We start from the raw sequence: 25,721 nt of genomic DNA, 5'->3' as shown, positions 1-25,721 counted from the left end.
TTTAAGCAGGCGGTGTGTCTTAGTTCGTATTCCTTTATTTTTGATTACACAAGAGTCAATTTGTGATTCAGCCCCTGGGTGGCAGTGTTTCTGGATTGACTTCCGGGTTTATCTATGGCCTCTCTAGGGAGTGTTAGAGCCTTCTTTCCCTGTGGCACTCACTACCGGTTTGTGGGAGTGGGCTGCCTCAGAGCTGACTCTCCGATGGTCACTCCCCGCTCCGATCCCCAGGTTCCAGAAAAACAACTTTCCCCTGCAGTCTCCCAGGGTGTCCCCAACTGGGTGAACCTATGAATTGGGCTTAGTAATCAGAAGCAAGAATTTCAAGAGGAAAAAGCCCAAGTGTGCGCACTCCGTGGCTGCGCGTAAGTCTAGCACACCCCTGAAATTCTTAGGGTGTCCCTGCACTTCAGATCAAAATGGGTTGCTTTTTAGAGAGCCCTTCTGTTAGCAGCTCTGAGGACCCCCTTCCACATTCACAGATCACTCCAGCCCCAGCAGCCACCGATTTTTCTAGGCACAGACTTCCCTGGTCCTCCAGCTCCCGCAAAACGCGCGTTCCTCTCTCGCGCTGGGACCAGAGACCTCACCTTATCCTAGGCAAAATCTGACCTTTCCGTGGTGGAGTGTAGAGCTCCTCTGAACCCGTGTTTGCGCCAATTGGGGAGCGTTGTTCTGGGGCTCGCATCTGTTCCATGGGTGCTGCAGTTGTGGATTCTCAGGCTTCCGATAAGCTCCACTTTCCGGTTCCAGATGGCAGCGACTCCGCGTCCAAGCCCGCAGCTCCGGGAGGGGACCCAGCCGCAGTGGGAGCTGCCAGGTCAGGGGAACCCCGTCTAGCAGTCTCCCACCTTCTTCTGGAGTTCAGCTGTCCCCCAACTTGCCAACAAACACTCCTAGTGCGACCCTCAGCTGTTCTTTCTTTCTGCTCCGGGACAAGGCTCGGAACATGTCTGTCTATTCCGCCGCCATTTTTCTCCTTCCGGGGCCATACCTCTTGATGGCCTTGTGATAGTTGATTGTTTATAATTGATACTATTACCAGCTTGGCATCTCAATTGATGCCATTCTGGCTGTTTCAACAAAAATATTTATGGCTATATTTTAAGGAATACAGATAATCATCAATTAGAAGGCTTTCATATGCTTGCTAAAGACAATGAGGTTGGTCAAAGGTCACAGCAGGAAACTTAAAAGTGAAATGAAATCTGGGACACAGAGATGGCATTGGTTTTGTTCACATCTATATCTATACATCATAGTAATATAAGTCCCCATACATTAGTCACAAGATCTAAAATAGTGGAGACATAAGCCCATCATCACTCCAACCAAGCATAATGTCTCTCAAACACGCCAATCACATTCCTTTTTATGTGTCTTGTTTATACCATCCCATCCTTCAAAAAATATTCTTGCTTATTTAGATGCTACCCTTTTCAAAGCCCAACCTAAGGTTTCCCTCCACTGTAGAGACTTCCCAAATTAATTCCAGTCTTCACTGTTCTCTTCCTATTCTGAATTTTAGTGATTTGTAACATGTATGCTAGTTATTTGGTCTTTATTATACATTTTGCCTTATATTGCTAATGCATGGCTTGTCTATCCAAATTGATTTGTGAGATCTTTGAGGACCATATTTTTAGCACCTAGCCCAATATCTTGCCCAGAGTAGTTACTAAATACAGTTTGAGTGATATGTGTCTTGATATTAATAAATAGGGTAATAGAACTCTTGGAGGAGGAAAAAATTTGGCAGATACAGATATAGGATATATTTGTGTAGGATGGTGAGTAGGAGGAAGTGAGAAAAATTTGGTAGTGGGAAAGCCAAAGGCAAATATCTTTTTAAAGGAAGGTTTAAAAATTTATGTTTGATATGGAAGGCAGAAGAATTATGAAACTGTACTTCAGAAAAGGGAAATAGTTTTAATAAGAAGAAAGAATCACAGAAACAAACCTGAAAGTAGTTTGAATTAGAGGATGAGTGACCAAACCCCAAAAATTGAATATATAGTTACAAAAGAACATGTGTAGAATCCAGTTTTCACTTACTACAATTGCTTTATAAATGTCATTTGAAGTGCTAGTGAGGATATATCACTCATTCAACAAATATTTATTGAGTACCTACCATGTGCCAGGTACTGTTCTAGTCTCTTGGGATAACTAAGTAAATGAAACAGTGATATGCCTTCTTGGAGTTTATATTCAGGCAGGAGGAGAGAAGATAAACAATAAGTAATAAATAAGAAAATTTATATAATATATTAGAACTTAATAGATAATACAGAAAAAATAGAACAGAATAAAAAGGATTGGGAGTGGGATTGGGCTGGATTGATTTATTTTGAATAGGGTAATGTGGATAGGTCTCATTAAGAAGGTGACATTTTTTTAAAATAAATCTTTATTGTTCAGATTATTACAGGTGTTCCTCTTTCCCCCACTCCATAGCTCAACTCCACCTGATTCCCCACCCCACCCCATGCTCTTACCCTCCGCCACTGTCTTCATCCATAGGTGTAAGATTTTTGTACAATCTCTTCCCACACCCCTCACACCCCCTTCCCCCTGAGAATTTTCAGTCCACTCCCTTTCTATGTCACTGATTCTATTATATTCATCAGTCCATTCTGTTCATCAGATTTTTTATTCACTTGATTTTTAGATTCACTTGTTGATAGATATGTATTTGTTGTCATTTTGTTGTTCATAATTTTTATCTTTACCTTTTTCTTCTTCTTCCTCTTCTTAGAGAATACCCTTCAGCATTTCATATAATCCTGGTTTGGTGGTGATAAACTCCTTTAGCTTTTTCTTGTCTGTGAAGCTCTTTATCTGACCTTCAATTCTGAATGATAGCTTTGTTGGGTAGAGTAATCTTGCGTGTAGGTTCTTGCTATTCATCACTTTGAATATTTCTTGCCACTCCCATCTGGCCTGCATAGTTTCTGTTGAGAAATCAGCTTACAGTCGTATGGGTACTCCCTTGTAGGTAACTAACTGTTTTTCTCTTGCTGCTTTCAGGATTCTCTCTTTATCTATTGCCCTTGGCATTTTAATTATGATGTGTCTTGGTGTGGTCCTCTTTGGATTCCTCTTCTTTGGGGTTCTCTGTGCTTCCTGGACTTGTAAGTCTATTTCTTTCACCAGGTAGGGAAAGTTTTCTGTTATTATTTCTTCTAATAGGTTTTCAATATTTTGCTCTCTCTCTTCTTCTGGAACCCCAATAATTTGTATGTTGGTACGCTTAAAGTTGTCCCAGAGGCTCCTTACACTATCTTTATATTTTTGGATTCTTTTTTCTTTTTGTTTTTCTGGTTGGGTGTTTTTTGTTTCCTCATATTTCAGATATTTGATTTGATTCTTGGGGTCCTTTGATCTACAGTTGAATTTCTGTATATTCTTTATTTCAGACAGTGTATGCTTAATTTCTGACTGGTCCTTTTCCATTTTTTTGGCATTCTCATTAAGGCCCTTGAAGGTCTCACTAAGCTCCTCAGAGGTCTCATCAAGTTTTGTGGCGGTTTTTAGAAGATTCTTGAGTAACCTTATAAATGTGGTTTTGAACTCTATGTCCAGTAGTTTGCTTTCCTCCATTTCTTTCATTTGTGACATGCTTCTTTGTCTCCACATTTTGCTGCTTCCCTGTGTTGATGGAGTGGTTTTCTGTGGTAGGTGACCAGTGGTTCAGCCCGTCAATTGAGGTGGACACTCTTGGTGCACCCCTTTGTGGGCTGAGTGCAAAGTCTTGGTGTAGTTAAGCCTTGATTGCTGTTGGTATATTGGGAGGAATTGACCTCCAGACCAATTGGCTGCGAGGACCTGCTGTGTCTATAATGGAAGAACTGCTGAGCTGGAGATACGCTTATGATGCAGGACTTGTTTCAGTGGGGCTTTGGTGCTCACTGAGTCTGCCTCTTGAATGTGTCACTTATGGATGTGGGTAGTTGAAATCTGGTGTTGTCTCACACTGACCACTGGATACACTAGCTTCTGGATCTCCAATGGGGTGCAGGTCAGCTACTGTCTGAGGCCACCCAGCAGGACCTACAGTGAGAACTACAGTTTTCTCCTCTTTGCTTGGGGTTTGGAGGTTTTGGAGCTGTCTGACCAGAGCTGCAGTTTGTTAGGTTAAACTGCAATAGGGCAGACCATTTATATGCAAAAGCCGCTGCGTGGAGCTTGGGTGGGTTTGTAGATTGTGCAAGGCGGGGTCTCAGGGAGTCACTAGGCTAGGGCGGGCAAACAGCGATGGCTGCCAGTCAGCCATCTCTGCGTCTCCGTGTTTCCAAGTCCCCGTGTCCCACGCCCCAGCCCAGTAAATAATGATTGCTGCGTGCACCTCTGCAAGAAAGCCACCCTCACTTTCCAACCCGATGGCAGCCAGTCCAGCTTCTCCCCATAGGACTTTGGGTCCCCAGCATCTCCCCAGAGACTGGAGTTCAGAGTAATCTGGAGCTTGTCTCCCTTCGGGTTGAAAAAAGCAGTGCACCCAGTCGCCCGCAGCCAGCCCAATTCGCGCGCCTCCATACCTCAGCTTTTCAGCGCTCATGCACGTCTCAATGCTCTTTTCTCTTTCCTTCTAGTTGTAGAACTTCCACTAAGCCAGCTTTCCCATGGTTCTGGGTGATAGACGTTTTATCTTTTAGTTGTAGTTTTGAAATTGTTGTGCAAGGCAGCAGTTTAGGTGTTTACCTATGCCACCATCTTGGTTCCCTCCGAGAAGATGACATTTGTGCAAGACTTGAAATTGGTGGCTTAACCTTATAAATATACAGGATGGGCAGTGAAGGCAAATAGTATTCTAGGCAGAGGTAAAAGCAATACAAATACCCTAAGGTAGGTACCAGCAACAGCAAGAAGACAGTAAGGTTAGAGTAAATGGGATTAGTAAGAGTTGAGGTCAGAAAGGCAATGGAGAATCTGGACTTTGTAGATCCTTATAGGCCAGTGAAAGGACTTTGACTTTTACTCTGAATGAAATGGGGAACCATTGGAGGGTTCTTAACAGCAGTGACATGATTTGACTTCCATTTAATTAAATGCTCTGACTGTTGTATTGAGACTAGACCAGCCGTGGGCAAGCTACGGCCCGCAGGCCGGATCCGGCCCATTCGGCTGTTCTATCCGGCCCACGGAGCCGAAAGAGCAGAGGGTTCTCTTGCTCTCCCCTCCGCTCCTTTACTTTGAATTTATATTAGTTCACACAAACACTCCATCCATGCTTTTGTTCCGGCCCTCCGGTCCAGTTTAAGAACCCATTGTGGCCCTCGAGTCAAAAAGTTTGCCCACCCCTGGACTAGACCATAAGCGGACCAAGGAGACCTGTTAGGAAGTTTTCATAGTACAGTAATCCAGGGAAAAGATGATAGTGACTCACATAAGGAAGATAACAATGGAAATAAATGATAAATGGTTGGATTCTAGATTTATTTTTAATATAAAACCAATAGTATTTGGTGATAGATTGGATGAAGGCTATAAGAAAAAGAGAATGGATCATCAAAGGGAGTTGCCATCAACTAAACTAGGAAAGGCTGCAAATAGAGCATGTTTGGGGGGAATCAGGAGTTCAGTTTTGGACATGATTCATTTGAGATGTCTATGAAAAATCCAAATAGAGATATTAATAGTCAGTTGGATATATGACTAGAGTTTTGGAAAGAGATCTGGGCTGGATTAAAAATTTAATGAGAGTCATCTACATATATAAGAAGCCAGCGACCATAATGGCAATAATGACCATAACGACTGGTCACTATGATGCCCACTGTGGCCAGTGTACTACCTGATCAGGGGCTGGGACCAGCCAGCCAACCTCACAGCCCCTCCCCCTTGCCAGCCTGCCCCTGATCAGACTCTCCCACCCCATCAAGAGCAGGGCTGGCCAGCCAAACGCCCCCTCCCTTAACCCCCCAGCCCTGCCCCTGATCAGCCTGCCCCACCACAATAGGCCTGCAGCTCCTTCCCCCAGCTGGCCCACCCCTGATCGAACTCCCCACCCTAATAGGGGGCAGGGCTGGGCGGCCAACCTCCTGCAGCCCCTCCCCCTGGCTGCCCCACCCCTGATCGCACCCTCCACCCCAATAGGGGGAGGGGCCGGCTGGCCAACCTCCTGCAGCCCCTTGCCCCACCTGGCCTCACCCCAGATCGGCCCCCCCACTCCGATCAAGGGCAGGGCTGGCAGGCCAACCACCCATGCCCCCCCCAGGACACTGGGCCCCAATCGGCATCCCCCAATAGCCCGCACCTCCTTCCCCCACCTGGCTGGGCCCTGATCGGGCTGATCGGGGTGGGCTGGCCAGCCAACCTCCCATCATCTCCTTCTCCCAACAGGCCCAGCCCTGATCCACCCCTATTGGGGCCAGGCCAGGCAGACCCCATCCATGCACAAATTCGTGCACTAGGCTTCCAGTTAATATATAAATGGTATATATGTTTGAGCCTGGAGTTCTCAAACATTAATGGTTTTGGGGGGAGAAAGAGGAATTAGCAAAAGAGAAAACATGGTTAATGTAGTGTCCTGGAAGCCAAATGTGTTTCAAAGAGGAAAGAGTTATCAACTATGTTGAATGTTACTGCTGATAGGTCAAATAGGTTGAAAATTGACCATTGAAGTGTATAATATGGAGGTCATTGGTGAGCTGGAAAAGAGCAATTTTGATAAAATGGTAGGGCAAAAGCCTGATTGGAGTAAGCTTGAGAGAATTGAAGGAAAGGAATTGGATGTAATAAGTATAGACAACTCTTTAGAGGAGTTTGCTACAAAGGGAAGGAAAGAAATTAGGCCTTATGGAGATCAGGATGAAAGAAGTATGATCAAGAGGTTTGTTTGTTTGAGATGGGATGAATGAAAATGTTTATATTCTAACAGGAATGACCCAGTAAGAGAACAAAAAGTTGACAATGTGAGAGAAAAAGGAGAATTATTAGAGCAATGTCCTTAAACCAGCAAGAGATGATTGACACAAGTGTGTAAGTTTAGGGGTTGGCTTTAGGAAGAAACATGGATAATTCATCTATGGTAGCAGTTGAGAAGGCAGAATATGTGGTGTGGTTCCTGGGGTGTGAGTAGATGTGGTGGTGGGAATCATGGAAGTTCTTTTCTTGACCACTTCAGTTTTCTCAGTAAAGTAGGAAAAAGATCATCACCTGAGAATGAGAATGAGAAAAGAGGAATTGCAGGTATAGAAAAAAGAATAAGGTGTAAACTAATCATCCAGAAAATCAAGAAAATGAATTACAAAGGTAATGTGGTATGGTTGCCCAGTAGTATTAAGGCTCATTTGATGAAGTTTTAAAGTAAAGAAAATGATTGTATGGGTTTTTATCCAGCCACTTTCTACTGCATGGATGCAGGTATAATAGTCAGTAGAAAGTTGTATTTAACAAGACTTGTAGTTTTGCCAGAAGAATACAATGAAGCAAAAGTGGGGCAGGAAAATCAAGGAATGATTATAATTAACTAGAGGCTCGTTGCATGAAGATTCGTGCAAGAATAGGCCTTCCTTCCCCTGGCTTCCTCTCCCGGCCACCCAGGAGCCTGCAAGTCTTTGCTCCCGGCTGGAACACCGCTCCTGTAGCTCCCTCCACCCTCCGCCCACCCCCTCATAGCAGGCGTTCCACCCCGCCCGGCTGCTCCATGCCTGCATATGCAAATTAACCCGCCATCTTTGTTGTGTTAATTTGCATACTCACTCCTGATTGGCTTATGGGTGTCGCGGAGGTATGGTCTATTTGAATCTTTCTCTTTTATTCGTGTAGATTACCATGGAATTTAGACTAGGTACAGAGGAGGACATCAAGTGGATGAGGGACCGTGAAAAATTAGTAGCATCAATGGATTGAAGGTCTTAGTGCAGTTGAAGGATTGCTGGGGTAATAAAGAGAGTGAGTTCGAAAGGTAGGAGATGGTGGTCCAAAAGTAGAATACATGGAACAGAACAGGATACAAAACTAAGATGAGGGAATGAGGGAGGCACCTAAAGAAGCACTCACTCTCAGGTTCATGCAAGTGCAGAGTTGGTCCTTACATGACCCTGAAAGTGAGTCCTCCTTAAATTTTACACCCTGGGAGCCTCATTTATACCACTTGGCTCACCCTAGTCCCATCCCTGAATGAGAATATGGAAAACTTGTAAAAAATGGACTGAATTTCAGAGAATACAGTGGAAGGATTGAAGGAATTGGGGAGAAATGAAAAAAGAAGGCAAAATAAGGTATTTACAAAGCCTTATGGAGATCAGGGTACTAAAAAATGAGCATGACCTGAGAGTTTGGGGTTCTTTGGTTACTGTTAAAAAAACAAACAAAACAGGAATAAAGATTAGTCCTAATGGATTCCAGGTTGGCAATGTTATTAGTGTTGCTGGATGGGGAGGAGTGGATTTCTCAGGTCAATATGAACCTGTTCTGTTTTCGTCAATGAGTTGTATCTTCATTCTACCATCTTGCAAAGTAGCTCTTTTCAGAATACAAAATGAACAAATTTAGATTTTTTTCTTGTCCTTAGTGAACAGAAATATAGATAACATTTTGTAAATATTACTTTAAGATGTAATTTAACATATTTATCCTTTTTAGAATGGACAACAAATTGCAGGAGAAAAAGCTTTGGAATATTTAGCTCAATATTCAGAAGACCCAGAACAAATCTTTACAGCTTTAAAGTAAGTAATCCATATCCTATGGTTAGGAAAGCATTTCCTCTATTAATCTTACTCTTGGTCTATAAACTTTGCTGAAATAGTGCTGATGGGATCAGGCTGTGTCAGTGCCTACTATACAACTGTTTTGTATTTAAAATTGTGTCCAGCTTTATCTATATACTAGAGGCCCAGTGCACGAAATTTGTGCATGGGGGGGGGGAGTGTCCCTCAGCCCGGCCTGCACCCTCTCCAATCTGGGACCCCTCGGGGGATGTCTGACTGCCATCTATGACCGCTGGCTCCTAACTGCTTGCCTGACTGCCTGCCTGATCACCCCTAACCCCTCTGCCTGCCTGCCTGATCGCCCCTAACCACCTCTGCCTGCCTGATCGCCCCTAACTGCTCCCCTACTGGCCTGATCGCCCCTAACTGCTCCCCTGCTAGCCTGATCGCCCCTAACCGCCTCTGCCTCGCCCTGCACCCGGGACCCAAGATTCCCTCCTCCAGCCGGTCACAGGCACCCAGGACCTGGGCTTCCCTCCCTCTGTCCAGCCACAGGCACCTAGGACTCAGGCCAGCTTCACCTGGGCTGGCTGCAGCCGCAGGGGACTGTGGGCAGGCAGCTTTGCCTGGGCCACAGCCGCAGGTGCCCAGGACCATGGGGCGGGCGGCTTGTCCCTCTCCCAGGCCGTAGCCACAGGTGCATCCGCTGGTGCCTGGGACCACAGGGCAGGAGGCTTGTCCCTCTCCCGGGCTGCAGGTTCAGGTGCAGCTGCTGGCACCCAGGACTGCAGGGTGGGCGGCTTGTCACTCTCCTGGGCCACAGCCTGGCTGGTCCCCATTCCTCTCTCGCGCGAGTTCATTTGTGCCTGTCTGGTCCCCATACCTCTCTCCCCAGCTCATTTGTGCCTGGCTGGTCCCCATTTCTCTCTCCCCAGCTCATTTGTTCCTGGCTGGTCCCCATGCCTCTCTCCCCAGTGTTGAGTGTCTGAGTAGTTTCGGCGCGAGGGCGTAAGGGTGTGAGGACATGGTGACCATTTGCATATTAGCTCTTTATTATATAGGCTATAAAAGCCTAAGCGACTGAACGACCAAATGACCGAATGACCAGTAGACCGGTGACTATGACGCACACTGACCACCAGGGGATAGATGCTTAACACAGGAGCTGCCCCCTGGTGGTCAGTGCACTCCCACAGCTAACCTCCCACAGCCAGCCAACCTCCTGCAGTCTCTTCCCCCTTGCCGGCAGGCCCCAGTCAGCCCCAATCGGGACTGGGCAAAATGGCCCCAATTGCTGGCCAGGCTGAGGGACCCCACCCATGCACGAATTCATGCCACCAGGCCTCTAGTTGAGATATAATTGACAAATAACAATGTGTAAGTTTAAGATATGCAACCTTATGATTTGATACATGTGTATATTGTGAAATGGTTAGCACAATAAGGTTAGTTAACACATCCATCCCCTCACAAAACTGCAATCTTTGTGTGTGCCTGGTGAGAACATTTAAGGTTTACTCTCTTGGCAACTTTCAAGTATATCATACATTATTGTTAACTATAGTCACTGTGCTCCCTAGAACTTATTCATTCTATAAGTGGAAGTTTGTAGCCTTTGACCAGCATCTCCCCATTCCCCTCCTCAGCCCCTGGTAACCACCATTATACTCAGTTTTTATTTATTTGGTGCTTTTTTAACATCCCTCATGTAAGTGTGATAATACAGTATTTGTCTTTCTTTGCCTGACTAATTTTACTTAGCATAATGTCCATCCATATTGTTAAAAAAGGAAGGATTTCTTTCTTTAATATGGCTGAATGATATTCCATTGTGAAATGTGTGTCTCTTCTGTGTGCATACCATTTTGCTTTATTCATTCATGCAGAGATTTAGATTGTTTTCATATCTTGACTATTGTGAATAATGCTGTAATGAACATGGGAGTGCAGATATTTCTTTGAGGTAGCGATTTTCTTTTCTTTGGGTATATACCCAGAAGTGGGGTTGCTGGATCACATGTTAGTTATATTTTTTATTTTTGAGGAACCTCTTTAACTGTTTTCCATAGTGGCTGTACCAATTTATAATCCCACTAACAGTATACAAGGGTTCCCTTTTCTCCACATCCCCACAAACACGTTATCTATTGTCTGTTTTATGATAGCCAGTCTAATAGGTTTGAAGTGATATCTCATGGTTTTGATTTGCATTTCTCTGATTATTAGTGATGTTGAGCATATTTTCACATAACTATTGGTCATCTGTATGTCTTCTTTGGGAAAATGTCTATTTGGGTCCTTTGCGCATTTTAAAAACAGATTGGTTGGATTTTTTGTTTGTTTTGGCATTGAGTCATATGAGTTTCTTATATATTTTAAATATTAACTCCTTGTCAGATATATGGTTTGAAAATATTTTTCGCATTCTGTAGGTTGCCTTTTCATTTTGTTATCCTATCTAATAAAGAGCTAATATGGAAATTGACCATCACTCCAACACACAAGATGGCCGCCCCCATGTGGTCAAAGATGGCCACCACAACATGGCTGGCAGGGGAGGACAGTTGTGGGCGATCAGGCCAGCAGGGGAGGGCAGTTAGGGGTGACCAGGCCTGCAGGGGAGGACAATTGGGGGGGCACTCAAGCCTGCAAAGGAGGAGAGTTTGGGGGGACCCAGGCCAGCAGGAGAGGGCAGTAAGGGGCAACCAGGCCTGCAGGGGAGGACAGTTAGGGGTGACCAGGCCTGCAGGGGAGGGCAGTTGGGGGGCACCAGGCCTGCAGGGGAGGGCAGTTGGGGGCAACCAGGCTGGCAGGGGAGGGCAGTTAGGGGCAACCAGGCTGGCAAGGGAGAGCAGTTAGGGGTGACTGGGCCAGCAGGGAAGGGCAGTTGGGGGGCACCAGGCCTGCAGGGGAGGACAGTTAGGGGCAACCAGGCTGACAGGAGAGGGCAGTTAAGGGCAACCAGGCTGGCAAAGGAGGGCAGTTGGGGGTGACCAGGCCTGCAGGGGAAGGCAGTTCGGGGGGACCAGGCCTGCAGGGTAGGGCAATTAGGGGTGACCAGTCCTCTAGTTAGGGGTGACCAGGCTGGCAGCAGAGGGCAATTAAGGGCAATCGTGCCAGCAGGGGAGCAGTTAGGCATCAATCAGGCTGGCAGGGGAGTGGTTAGGGGGTGATCAGGCTGGCAGGCAGAAGCGGTTAGGGGCAATCAGGCAGGCAGGCAGGCGAGTGGTTGGAAGCCAGCAGTCCTGGATTGTGAAAGGGATGTCCGTCTGCCCTTTTAGGCCTCATCCCAGTCGGACATCCCTTGAGGGGTCCCAGATTGGAGAGGGTGCAGGCTGGGCTGAGGGACACCCCCCTGCCGAGTGCATGAATTTTGTGCACCGGGCCTCTGTTTTTTTAAAATATTTTTATTGATTTCAGAGAGGAAATAAGAGGGAGAGAGTTAGAACAACCAATGATGAGAGAGAATAATTGACTGGCTGCCTCCTGCACACCCCCTACTGGGGAAAGAGCCCGCAACCCAGGCATGTGCCCTGAAAAGGAATTGAACCCTGACCTCCTGGTTCATAGGTTGATGCTCAACCACTGAGCCATGCTGGTGGGGCTTTTCATTTTGTTAATAGTTTTTTTCCCCTTTTTTGCTGTACAGAAGCTTTTTAGTTTTATGAAGTCCCACTCATTTATTTTTGCTTTTGTTGTTTATGCTTTGGGTGTCATATAAAAAAAATCATTGTCAAGGAACTCTTTCCCTGTGTTTTCTTCTAAGAGTTTTGTGGTTTCAGGTCTTATATTTAAGTCTTTAATTCATTTCAAGTTAATTTTTTATGAGTAATACATGATATGGAGTTCAGTTTCATTCCTTTGCATGTGAATACCCTGTTTTCCCAACATCATTTACTGAAAAACCTATCTTTTCTCTATTTTGTATTCTTTGCTCCCTTGACCAGTATTACTTGATTGTATATACATGGGCTTATTTCTGGGCTCCCTATTTTATTACATTGTTCTATATGACTATTTTTTATGCCAGTACCATACTGTTTTTATTATTATAGCTTCATAGTACCGGTATAATTTGAAGTCAGGATGTGTGAGCCCTTTAGCTTCGCTCTTTCTCAAGATTGCTTTGGCTATTCAAGATCTTTTGTGGCTCCATAAAAATTTTAGGATTTGTTTTCTATTTCTGTATAAAATGCCATTGGGTATTTGATAGGGATGTTAAAGTTAAAAAAAATATATTTCATTTGAACCTGATTTTCCCCCTTCTCTCTTTTTATGATGAAAAATAGTTTATCAAAAGGGAACTTTTACATACAATAGTGAGGCAGAGGAAAGTGAGGTTAGGACATGGTAACTCCTAATGATGTGACTGAGAATATGTCAGTGGGAAAAATTGTAAAGCAAAAGGGTTCTATAGTGGTTCTCCTGTTTGTCAACTCTGCCCGAGGTCACACTTCCAAAAGGAAATGGAATCACAGAAATAAAAGTATCAGAAGGAATCTTGAGATACTTATATGCCTTCAGGCAAATAAATATCTGAAAACATTCAGGATAGATGGTATTTTTAAAAAATTTAGGGTTTGAAACTTTATAAACTGACCTCACTTTGTTGGTTTGTCATTATACTACCAGATCCCTTCAAAGAATAGTCATTCCAGTTTATGTGGAACCCAATGGCCAGTTCTAGGTTCCTTAATAATAAGAAAAATAAAAAGACTTACTTAATGTTCTAGAAGATGATTTGGGGTAATTCTATAAACTGTGGAACTATTTAAGAATTTTTCATAAGCATCACTTTTCAAAAAAAATTCTTATTTAAATTACTCTTCCAAAATTACAAATTGGTATGTTTTCATTACAACTATTAAAACAATACAAAGATCTATAAATAAAAAAGAATTAATCTCTTCCTTACCCTCTCTTTTCTCACTTCTGCCTCCTCGAGTAATCAACTTGGTATTTATTCTTTTGCATGTTTCTTCCTAAGCATCACTTTTTATGTTATTTTATCATACAGGTGTTTGTTTCGTCTTCTTGTTCCAAAAGTTTCTGAAATGCCAGAATCTGAAAACAAGTAAGTTATTTCAACAGAAATGATATATTCACCATTAGAAAAATTATAGTAGTTTTCAATATAAACCTTATACTGAGAGAAGTATAGTACAGTGGGTAAGACCAATATAAGCTCTGGAGCCAGTCTTCCTGGCTTTATCTCCTGGCTCTGCCACTTATAGGTATATGACCTGAGCTGCTGTTTCCCCATATGTACAATGGGAATAATAATAGTACCTACTTTATGGGGTTGCTATGATAACTGGATGAGTAAATTCATGTAAAACACTTAAAAGAAGACTGCCAGGCACTTACTAAACCCTCAACAATGTTAGCTATGATTTCATTATGATATTGCATCTGCTTCCTTCTTTCTTAACAGGACACTTATAGACATATCACTTAGTTTCCCACAGAAACATATAACCTAGTTGGCTTGTTGATTCTGATTCTGTATCAGCTCAGCTCAGTATTCACATATATTTCTTCTCATAGTTTCTATGGCATAAGATATCAAAAACTTAACAGTTTGTAGAAGAATTGGGTCACCAATTTTTTTCATTTACAAAATTCACTACCTCCTAATGATTTGAAATAAAACTTTATTCAAGGCCTTGATTAGTGATAACTTTCAGAGAAATATTCCCATGTCTACATTCTCTACTCATACAAAACTCTGCTTTTTGTGTATCTCTACTTCACTTTTTCTTTATATATTTGTACCTGGAGACAATATATTTTTTCAGGTAAATTTTTTGAGAAATATCTGTGACTGAGATAATATTGGATTGATGACTTTTTATCATAGTACAAATTTTACCCAAGCATATATAAGTTTTGCCTCTTTACAGGCTCTATGAACCCATTATTAGGCAACTCAAACCACAAAAAAATATATTGAGATAATTGAAAAGTTGATTATTGACCAAACACTTGATGATATTAAGAACTTGTTAATTTTAAGGCATATAATGGTAGTGTGGTTATGTTTCTTAAAAGAATCCTTGTCTTTTATAGACACATCCTAAAATATTTATGGATGAAATGATGTGATGTCTGGAATTTGCTTCAGAATAATATGGGAGGGGAAGGAGTTGGTGGAGGGTATCATTGAATTAAGATTGATGATGAGTTCATAATTATTGAAGTTGAGTGATAGATACATGGGGATTCACTTACTTGTTAACATATAAACATCTTTGAAATGTTCTACAATAAAAGGTTAAATGAATAAAAGAAACAAACAAATAAAATAGAAACAGACTCATACATACAGAGAACAGACTGACAGCTGTCAGAAGGGTGGTGGGTTGGGGGGCTGGGTGAAAGGGTGAAGGGATTAAAAAATCTCATAGACACAGACAACGGTATGGTGACTACCCAAGGGAAAGGGGCGTGAGGTGAGATAGAAGAGGGTACGGGGGGATAAATGGTGATAAAAGGAGACTTGACTTGGGGTGGTGAACACACAATACAATATACAGATGGTGTATTATAGGATGGTATACCTGAAACCTATGTAATTTTATTAAACAATGTCACCCAAATAAATTCAATAAAAATGTTAAAAAATAAAAAAGGAAACTGAGTAACTAAACTTTGATAGTTACTAGATTGCAAGAGCTTCTTGATTCTCTGAAACCTCAGATAGTACCTGACACATAATAGTCACTCAGTTTATTTAAATGATTGAATATCTGTTCTTTAAAAGAAGTTTTTTATCACTAGATTTACAAGTGCTTCATAGCTCATGTAATTGTGACATAACAGTCAAACCCCACTCATTAAAACCTACTTAGATTATGGAATACTTTATACCCTTATTGTGTTCCTTTGTGTGTGTGTTTGTTAATCCTCACTGAGGATAGTTTTTCCATTGATTTTTAGAGAGAAAGGGAAAAGGAGAGAGAGAAATATATATGTGAGAGAGAGACATTGATTGGTTGCCTCCCGCACGCACCCCGATGGGCTGGGGATTGAACCTGCAACCTAGGTATGTGACCTTGACTGGGAATCGAACCTGAGACTGGCGCTCTAACCACTGAGAACACAATTCAGGGCTGTACTTATTGTTTTCAAGTAAATATGGTAATAAAGAACATATGCTAGCAGTGTTTTCAGGTAGAGGTCAGGACCTGATTCCTGATTTAACAAATTGATTGGACTAACTTTTTTAAAAAGCCTAATTCAGTGGCAAGAGACAGAGAATTAAATTCTAGTTTCAACTATTTCACTAACTTCTGGTTTACCTTAGGCAATAACAGCTTATTTAACTTTTCTAAGCTTTTTTTCTTCACCTGTTAAATTAAAAATCTAGACTGGATAATGACTAAAGTTCCTTTCTCATCTAACAATTTTATGGTTTTTTTAATTAGCAGTATCTACCTAAGTATTAATAAATTTGTGTGCTAAAATTTTTAAAGCACTTAGTCTTTTAAATAAACCATACATCCCCTTTTCACATCCTCATCATTATTTGTATCATTTATTTGCATTAATGGACAGTTCCTAGATTATTTTATATAGTCACTGAATTAAATAAGGAAGAAGGTAACTTTAACTCAGCTGAAATTCAAATTAATAAAATTTACTATAAGAAGTTACTTTATATAAATCAGAATTCTAATATTTATCCCTGAGAAAGCTGCTACTTTTCTTGAAGCACAGTTTTTATGATATACTAGACCTTCTTCTCATAAAGCCAGTTTTATAATATGCTCTACCCTACTCTTATAACCTTCCTTACTTGAGTTTGCCAATAATTTCATATTCATTCCTATGTATAAGTAAAACAGAATGGTTTCCTCTATTAAAATGTGTATATCCCTTAAAGAAGCTTGACAAAGGGTCAAGAGACATGGGTAGCAGTCTTGATATTGTCATTATTTTTATGGCCTTGGACACATCATCCCCCCATTTCCAGATCTGTTTTCTCTGAACAGGATAAGTGTTTTTTAAACTATATTCCTCAGAACCCTGGAAATTCTGTGGCACTGACTCAGGGACTTTCAGGAAGGTGAGGCTCTAAGCCTCCATCTACCACTGGCTCAACCAGGGCAGCTACACTTTTATCTTTTCTTGTATATTAGACTGCTATAAAATTTTATTTGAAAGAAGGATTTTAATTTTTCCTCTTCAAAAAAAAACCTTGAAAATCAGAGAGATCACTACCTACTCTCAAATTCTATGGCCCTGTAATATAAAAACCTTATCAGTCATTGAAATCCTTTGTTGAGTGTAGGTGTAGAAGAGGAAGAGAGAAAAATATGAGTGCACTAGGGATGAGGAACATGATCTTATAGTGGGGAAAAATAGTGTTGAAATTACATGTTGGAGCCTTGAAAAACAAACTTCCCAATTTTGCAGTTTTGCACAGCTCTCAGGCACAAATAGGGTCTCGTGTTACTTTTCTATAGTAGGAAAATATTATTTTCTTTATTTTTTAGAAAGAAAGAAATGGATAGACTTTTGACTTGCTTGAATACAGGTAAATATCTTCTTGGTCATTTTCAGGCCTTCTTGCCCTTATCCTCTATTAAATTTTCCAAGTACCTTGAGCACACTGACTAAAACCTCATGTTTGAGTTAACATTTGCTTTTGTTAACATTTGTCACAGCAATCTACCTTGGATTCTTTATTCACAAGCAGAGAGAAGTTTGTCATCCCTAGCTTCCATATGCAAATGTGATTTCAGCTCTGTTTCTATTCCAATTTTTCTTAAAAACATTTCCTTCCTTCCTCTCTCCCTCCCCCTCCTTTTCTCTTTTTCTCCCTCCCTCCCACCCTTCCTGAATTGAACAGGTGAAGAGGGATTAAGACAAATAATGTTCTGAACCCTGCTAGTTTTCATGTTTTCTGAATCAAATTCTGATTGTTTACTGTTATTTTGAAGCTATCTATCTATCTACTGATAATTCCTTTCTGTTCCCTTCATTCAAGCTAACCTACCTACATCTCATTCCTTTCCCAACTTCATGCTTTCTTACGTGGTATCTCCCTTTTGCCTAACAGGTCTTCCCATGTCTACTGCTCACATACCTATTTCCTTATATCCAAAACATACCCAAAGCTCCACATCTTAGAAATTCTATTCTATTCTATTTATTGCAGTAGTTCAGTGTTATACTTCAAATACCTGACAACAGGTGTTAAATATAGCAAAGTGGTTTAGAAACCAAAGCTTTTCAAAAAAGAATAACTTTGCTGGTTGGCATCTTTTTCACTCAGAAGGGCATATGTGTATGTAGTAAATGCTTTCTGGTGACATCATGTTCTGGTTCTGAAATATGCTTGCTGTAGGAACTCAATAAATACTATGCCAGCCTATTGATATTCTTCCAGTTCTCAATCTCCATTGCAGTATTTTTAATGATTGTTCTGACTCTTTATTTCCTTACATGTAAATCATATATTTCTACCTCAGGTGGTGAATGATTGCTTTAATTTAAATTATAAATCTCTCCAAAGACATGTTTGTTCCTCAAAATTTGAGTTAACAGCTTGCTTCTTGGAGCTTGGTAATGCATTTCATCATTTTAATTACTTTTGATATGCACCCATGCGTACACGAACTCACACACATACAAATTTTGTAAATTCAAACTCTTATTCGTCTGTTTTTAAAACTGGATTAATAACTTTGCTAGAGTAAAAGACCTTAATTAATATAAAATTTTCCTGGTTGATGCAGCACTCCTGAAATTTCCTCAGTCTTTTGTTGGAGAAGACTCGACTTCAGACTCAAGGATTAATGAAGCTCACTGGTTTAGAAAAATAGGTAAAAGAAAATTCTGTGACTATTGGAAACATTATGGGGTGGTAGAATTAACAGATGTAGATTCAAATTTTAGCTCTTTCATTTGTATCTATGGATACAAGGATAACTTGCTTTATCTCAGGTTAATTATTTATAAAATGAGAACAAATATATATACTTCATAGGATTATGAAGGGTTGTAAATGAAAGTATATATACCTGGAACATAGTAGGTACTCAATAAATATTAGTTTTCTTATATTCTATAGAATTGGGTCTAAAAATAAAATGATGAATTATAACTGCAGATCCCTAAGGTTATGCTTCTAAACTTCGTCTAGAATGCCCAATTATTCTTTAAGTATGATTCATCAAAATAAACTATATTCAACAATATAGATGAATCTCACAAACATAATGTTGAGCAAAAGAACCCAGACATTGAGTACATATTATGTGATTCCATTTATATATGATTAAAAAATGACAACAGGCAAAACTAATTTATGGTGTTAGAACTCAGGATAGTGGTTATCCTTGAGGGGTTGGACTTGAAGAGGGTTGGTGGGGTAGCTTCTGGTAATGATCTAGATCGTTCTTTACTAGTATCTCTATTAGTTACATGAATATATATAGTCCCTTTGAGAAAATTCAGCAAGCTGTACAATTATGAATGTTGTGAAGCAGTTACTATAGTGATAAGTAAACAAGCAATTAAGCAGCAATATCACAAAGTGGACTGATTCTACATGGTCCTTTTTCTGCTTTACGGGGTTTGCTGGGGCTCTAATCTAGTAGAAAAGGGAATAAATACAGCAATAGAAAGCATCAACAGAGTCGCGCGCAGTGCCAGGGCGAAAAAGTCGCGAGTTTGCGCACTTACACTGGCTCCTTTTTCTCTTTAAATCCTTAATTTTGATTAATAAGCCCAGTACATAGGATCACACAATTAAAAACACTCTGAAAGACTGAAGGGGGGAAAGTTGTTTTTGTGGAACCTGATGATCAAAGCAAGGAGAAACCATCAGAAAACCAGCCCTGGGGCAGTTCATGTCCCCAAACCAGTATTAAGTGCAGCAGGGAAAACAAAGTTATGCAAATAATGGAAAATAAACATTTAAATTATAGAAAGGTTTAATGACTTTTATTTTTTGAAAATTTGAAAATTTACTTTCCAATACTTCATTTACTGAATTTTAATTTTGATATTCCAAGGTAAAGATCATGCTGAATGTTACCTAATGGGGGGCTTCCACTGCTCTATGGAAGATGTAAATCTTTCCAGCAGTTCAACCCTTGATTCTAGTGTACCATGTCCTTTACTAAATTTTAAATTATTTTTACCAATGCCAATTGGTGAGCTCCTTGGTGAACCTCATTTTTTGGTGGATTTGTGCTAAGAATTTATTGTATATATCCTAGTGTTTTGTTTTTTTAAATTAGCTCTACCTCAATTGGTCATTGGCCTAAAATTGAAGTCTCTAAAACTTATCTAAAAACTAAAGTTAGCAAGTTAGGAAGATGGCTGCCGATGGGAAGGCAGGCTGCAAGATAGTGTGTGAGAGAATGAAAGGAGAGTGTGTGGACATACGAGGAGTGTCTATTTGTGAGTGAGGGACAGCTATATTCCAAGGGACTGTTGGGGAGTGTTGGACTGGGCTCCCCTAACTGGGCAGCTTCCACTGCTGCTGAAATCTCTCCTGGAGGGACTGGCTCTGCCGCAGAGACTGCGCCATCTTGAAGGGGAGAGTGTCTGTGATCAGAAGCCTAGCCTTACCTTCAATTGGGAAGAATCAGATACCTCCCGGGACCCTACAACCACAACACCCAGGGACCAGCTGTGAACCCACAAACACCGGGCCTCAAATAGCGCAAATACGCAGACCCAGACGAGCTCTGCACCTTCTCATGGAAAGGGCAGATTTCGCCCAGAGAAAGATGAGGTCTGTGATCCCGGCTGAAGGGAGAAATGTATGCAGTGGGTTCTGGAGGTTCGGAGGAAGTCTGTGCCCCACAAAATCCACAGACGTTGGGGCCAGCATAGTCCATGAATGTGGAAGGGGGTCTACAGGGCTGCTGGCAGAAGGAAACTCTAGAAATCAACCCATAGCTGGGCTGGGCACAAAAAGACATCCTGAAGCTTTACCACGAAACTGGCTGTGCTGTGCCGGGGGGAAAAAGACGTGCACAGAGACACGAACAGAGTCGCGCGCAGTGCCAGGGTGAAAAAGTCACAAGTTTGCGCACTTACACTGGCTCCTTTTTCTCTTTAAATCCTTAATTTTGATTAATAAGCCCAGTACATAGGATCACCCAATTAAAAACACTCTGAAAGACTGAAGGGGAAAGTTGTTTTTGTGGAACCTGGTGATCAGAGCAAGGAGAAACCATCAGAAAACCAGCCCTGGGGCAGTCAATACCCCCAAACCAGTATTAAGTGCAGCAGGGAAAACAAATTCTAAATACTGGGTAGAGAGCACTTATAGCCCTGGATGTCAATACAGAAACACTGCCACCCAGTGGTTGAATGACAAACTGACTCTTGTGTAAATGTAACCACAGGCAGGCTTAGTACCAAAGAAATACTGCCTGCTTGAAAACAAGATTGTGGCATACAACACAGAGGAGCTGTGGAACACAGGGAACTTCAATACTGTCCTGACTACCTGGCAGGAAACAGGTGTGCCAAACAGAACAGTAGAGGAAGTGAATGACCTTCACTACTGCACATTTTTATTTTTTATCTTTTACTAAGAAACTATTTTTTTCCTTTTTTATCACTTGATTTTACCTTTTTAATTATATTTTTATTTTAAATGAGTATTATAACTACTATTTTATCTTTTTTTAAAGTTTAATTTTATTTTCTCTTTATTTTATGTTATTTTATTTTAGCATTAGTGTTCTACATTCTATTTTCATTTTTCCTTTAGCATCATTTTGCTCTATCTCAACTTTACCTTTATGCGAACACTCTCTTCCTAACTTTCCCCTTTTGCTGTCCTGTTTCTCTTACCTTATTCCTGCTTTAGATTTTTCCTATTCCTTCTTTTTACCTATTCAAAATTCATCCTACTTATATATCTAATTTCTGATCCCCAGCCCCAAGTCCATACACACTTCTCTCTTCTCTTTCTTCACTATCCAAATTTTTTTCTCTCTTCCTTTTTTTGTTGTTATTTTTATTTATGTTTTTTGTTTGTTTTGCCCTTCTTTCTCTCTGTCCTATTGTTGTTAGTTTGACTGTTGATTACATTGGTTTTTTTGTTTGTTTGAGTGATTGTTTCTCTTTTTTTGCTTCTGTTTTTCCTCTCCTCACTTGTTATGAGTTGTTGATTGTAGTTTGCATTCATATCTGGGTGTTAGTTGTTTGAATTTTTTTTTGGATTAGTTGTTGTTCTTTTGGAGTTTTCTCCCCATATAAATAGTTTTCCCCTTCTTTTTTATTCTCTTTCTTTCTCTCTTACTTTTTTTCCTATTCTCAATATTATTGTTGTCCTCTTTTTTTTATCCCCAAATTCTCTTTTCTCTGGTGGTCACCTTTATTTGGGGTTATTAGTATCGTGAATACATTTGTGTATCAGTACCTTGTGTGTTGTGCCTTGTTGTGTTGTATTTTGTGCCTTTAGGTCAACACAGAAGAGAGAGAGCTACATAACCAGACACCCGGAGAGGAGAGATCATGGGGAGACAAAGAAACAGCCTGCATATGAAAGAAAAGGAGGAGAGAGGAAGACCTGATGGAAAGGAGGAGGCCGGAGAGAAGAGGAAAAAGGGGAAAACAGAGCTTAAGGAGCTGGGAAGGCCCGTCTATTTTATTTTTTCAGAGAAGGAGGAGTCTAAAGGAAGAGAAAAATCTAAAAGGAAGAGGCAAAACAAAATCTGCCAAGTAGGCAGGCACACACCATTTCCAGGAAGGAGTTTGGCAATGGGACTGTTGACAAGTGGGAGAGCAGGGCCAGAGGACCAACCAGGGAGGTGGCACAACAGACACAGAGCCAGCAACTGGATTTTCGTGCCCAGATTCTAGATGCCAAAACTGAGGCTCAGAGAAAAAAGCTTCGAGAATGGCAGCGGAATAGACAGACGTGTTCCGAGCCTTGTCCCGGAGCAGAAAGAAAGAACAGCTGAGGGTCGCACAAGGAGTGTTTGTTGGCTGGTTGGGAGACAGCTGAATTCCAGAAGGAGGTAGGGGACTGCTAAACGGGGTTCCCCTGACCTGGCAGCACCAACTGCGGCTGGGTCCCCTCCCGGAGCTGCGGGCTTGGACGTGGAGTCTGCGCCATCTTGATCCGGAAAGTGGAGCTTATCGGAAGCCTGAGAATCCACAACTGCGGCACCCAAGGAACGACTGCGAGCCCCAAAACAACACTCCCCAATTGGCGCAAACACACGGGTTCAGAGGAGCTCTACACTCCACCACGGAAAGGTCAGATTTCACCTGGGATAAGGTGAGGTCTCTGGTCCCGGCGGGAGAGAGGAACGCGCGTTTTGCGGGAGCTGGAGGACCAGGGAAGTCTGTGCCTAGAAAAATCCGTGGCTGTAGGGGCTGGCGTGATCTGTGATTGTGGAAAGGGGTCCTCAGAGCTACTAAGAGAAGGGCACTCTAAAAAGCAACCCATTTTGATCTGAAGTGCAGAGACACCCTAAGAATTTCAGGCAGTCCAGACTTACGCGCAGCCCCTGCGTTCCCTGGGTGCCTGGGCTTACGCGCAGTCCCTGAGTTCGCACAACTGGGCTTTTTCCTCTTGAAATTCTTGCTTCTGATTACTAAGCCCAATACATAGGATCACCCAGTTGGGGACACCCTGGGAGACTGCAGGGGAAAGTTGTTTTTCTGGAACCTGGGGATCGGAGCAGGGAGTGACCATCAGAGAGTCACCTCTGAGGCAGCCCACTCCCACAAACCGGTAGTGAGTGCCACAGGGAAAGAAGGCTCTAACACTGCCTAGAGAGGCCATAGATAGACCCGGAAGTCAATCCAGAAACACTGCCACCCAGGGGCTGAATCACAAATTGACTCTTGTGTAATCAAAAATAAAGGAATACGAGAAATTAAGACACACCGCCTGCTTAAAATCAGGACTGACTTACAACACTGAAGAGCAGAGGATCGCAGGGAACTACAATACTGTCTGGACTGAGAAACAGGCGTGCCAAACAGAAAAACAGAGGAAGTGAATGACCTTCACTACTTCACATTTTATTTTTACCTTTTATTTTTTTAATTATTTTTATTTTTTTCTATTTTCATTTTTTGCATCTTTTAATCAAGAAACGTTTTTTTCTTTTTTCATCACTTGATTTTACCTTTTTAATTATTACATTTTTATTTTCAATCCGTATTATTACTACTGCTATTTTATCTTTTCCTTTTTTTTTTTAAAGTGTCATTTTATTTTATCTTCATTTTATTTTGGGATTAGGGTTCTACGTTCTATTTTTATCTTTCCTGTAGCATCGTTTTACTCTATCTCAACTCTACCTTTAGGCCATCACTCTCTTCCTAACCTCCCCCTTTTCAGTGTCCTGTTTATCTTACCCTTTTACTGCTTTAGATTATCCCTATTCTTTCTGTTTACCCCTTGTTAAAATTTCACCCTACTTACATATCTAATCTCCAATCCCCTGCTCCAAGTCCATATACACCTCTCCCTTCGCTGTCTGAGCTATCCATAAACTTGTCCTTCTCTCTGTCCTTTTGTTGTTGTTTGCTTGAATGTAGATTATATCAAATTTTTATGCTTTTTTGTGAGATTGTTTTGCTTATTCTTCTTTTGTTTATTTTTTGTTTGTTTAGTGCTTCAGCTTTCCCTTGCCTCACTCCATATTAGTTGGTGTCGTAGTTTGTACTAATCCCCAGGCACTTGTTGCTGGCATTTGCTGGGATTAGTGATTGTTCTATTGGAGTTTTATCCCCAATATATATAGTCTGTTCCCATTTCTCTCTTAGTCACTTTCTTGTCTCTCTTACTTTTTTTTTCTTTACTTTCCCTTTTCCCAATTTCATTTTCACACTCCTTTTTTCTTTCTTTCTTTCTTTCTTTCTTTCTTTCTTTCTTTCTTTCTTTCTTTCTTTCTATCTTTCTTTTTTCCTCTTCTTCTTTCTCTCCTATCACCTAATTTGCCTTTCTCTGGTGGTCACCTTTATTGGAGGTTATTAATATCGTGAATACATTCCTGTTCAGTGCCTTGTGAGTTGTACCTGGTAGTGCTGTATTTTGTGCCTTTAAATCAACCCAGGAGAGAGAGAACTACATAACCAGACACCCAGAGAAGAGAGACCATGGGGAGACAAAGAAGCAGCCCACATATGAAAGAAAAGCAGGCATCACCAGAAAAGGAAGTAAACGAAATGGAGGCAAGCAACCTTCCAGAAAAAGAATTCAGAGAAATGGTCATAAGGTGGCTGAAAAGAATGGAAGACAAATTTGACAATATGAGCAAGAACCAAGAGGAAATGAAGAAGAACCAAGAAGAAATGAAAAATGACATCGCTGCTGTAAAGAAATCAATAGAAAGCATCAAGAGTAGACTAGAAGAAGCAGAGGACCGCATCAGTGAGCTAGAAGACAAGATGGAAAAAAATACCCAAGTAGAGCAACTTCTAGAAAAAAAAATTAAAAGGCAGGAGGAGAGTCTAAGGGAACTTTGGGACAACACGAAACAAAACAACATCCGCATAATAGGGGTACCAGAAGGAAAGGAAGCTGAGCAAGGAATAGAAAACCTCTTTGAAGAAATAATGACAGAAAATTTCCCTGATATAGGGAAGAAAAAACCCACACAAATCCAAGAAGCTCACAGAGTCCCAAGCAAAATGAACCCCAAAAGACCAACGCCAAGGCACATTATAATTAAATTGGCAAACACCAACAACAAAGTAAGAATATTAAAAGCAGCAAGAGAGAGACAGAAAGTTACAAACAAAGGAACCCCCATCAGACTAGCAACTGATTTCTCAACAGAAACGCATCAGGCCAGAAGGGAATGGAATGAAATATACAAAGTCATGCAAAGGAAGGGTCTGAATCCAAGAATACTGTACCCAGCAAGGCTGCCAATCAAAATTGAAGGTGAAATCAGGAGCTTCACAGACAAAAAAGGACTAAGGGAATTTATTACCACCAAACCAGCAATGCAAGAAATGCTAAAGGGTCTGCTGTAAAAAAAAAAAAAAAAAAGAAAGAAAGAAAGAAACAGGAAGCGAAGAAGTAACACAGGGGTAAAGAATAGGAATGGTGACAAATAAGTA

The 25,721-nt window shown here is 41.3% G+C and overlaps 1 protein-coding gene across 1 annotated transcript in view; it reads left to right on the top strand.

Annotated features, from left to right (window-relative positions):
- The window catches only part of TEX11 (testis expressed 11), a gene marked incomplete at both ends in the record, with an annotated part of 517,390 nt that overhangs the window by 383,527 nt on the left and 108,142 nt on the right, over window positions 1–25,721 (top strand). The window contains 4 exons of the mRNA XM_080652805.1: window positions 8,590–8,675; window positions 13,675–13,731; window positions 17,156–17,196; window positions 18,401–18,487. Of these exons, the coding sequence (XP_080508931.1) occupies window positions 8,590–8,675; window positions 13,675–13,731; window positions 17,156–17,196; window positions 18,401–18,487 (271 nt within the window). The remainder of the gene's footprint in view (window positions 1–8,589; window positions 8,676–13,674; window positions 13,732–17,155; window positions 17,197–18,400; window positions 18,488–25,721) is intronic.

The sequence above is a fragment of the Plecotus auritus genome (genome assembly GCF_963455305.1).
Source record: "Plecotus auritus genome assembly, chromosome: X".
Classification (NCBI taxonomy): domain Eukaryota; kingdom Metazoa; phylum Chordata; class Mammalia; order Chiroptera; family Vespertilionidae; genus Plecotus; species Plecotus auritus.
Note: the sequence above shows the minus strand (reverse complement) of the source record. Positions and strands in the feature narration are given on the sequence as shown.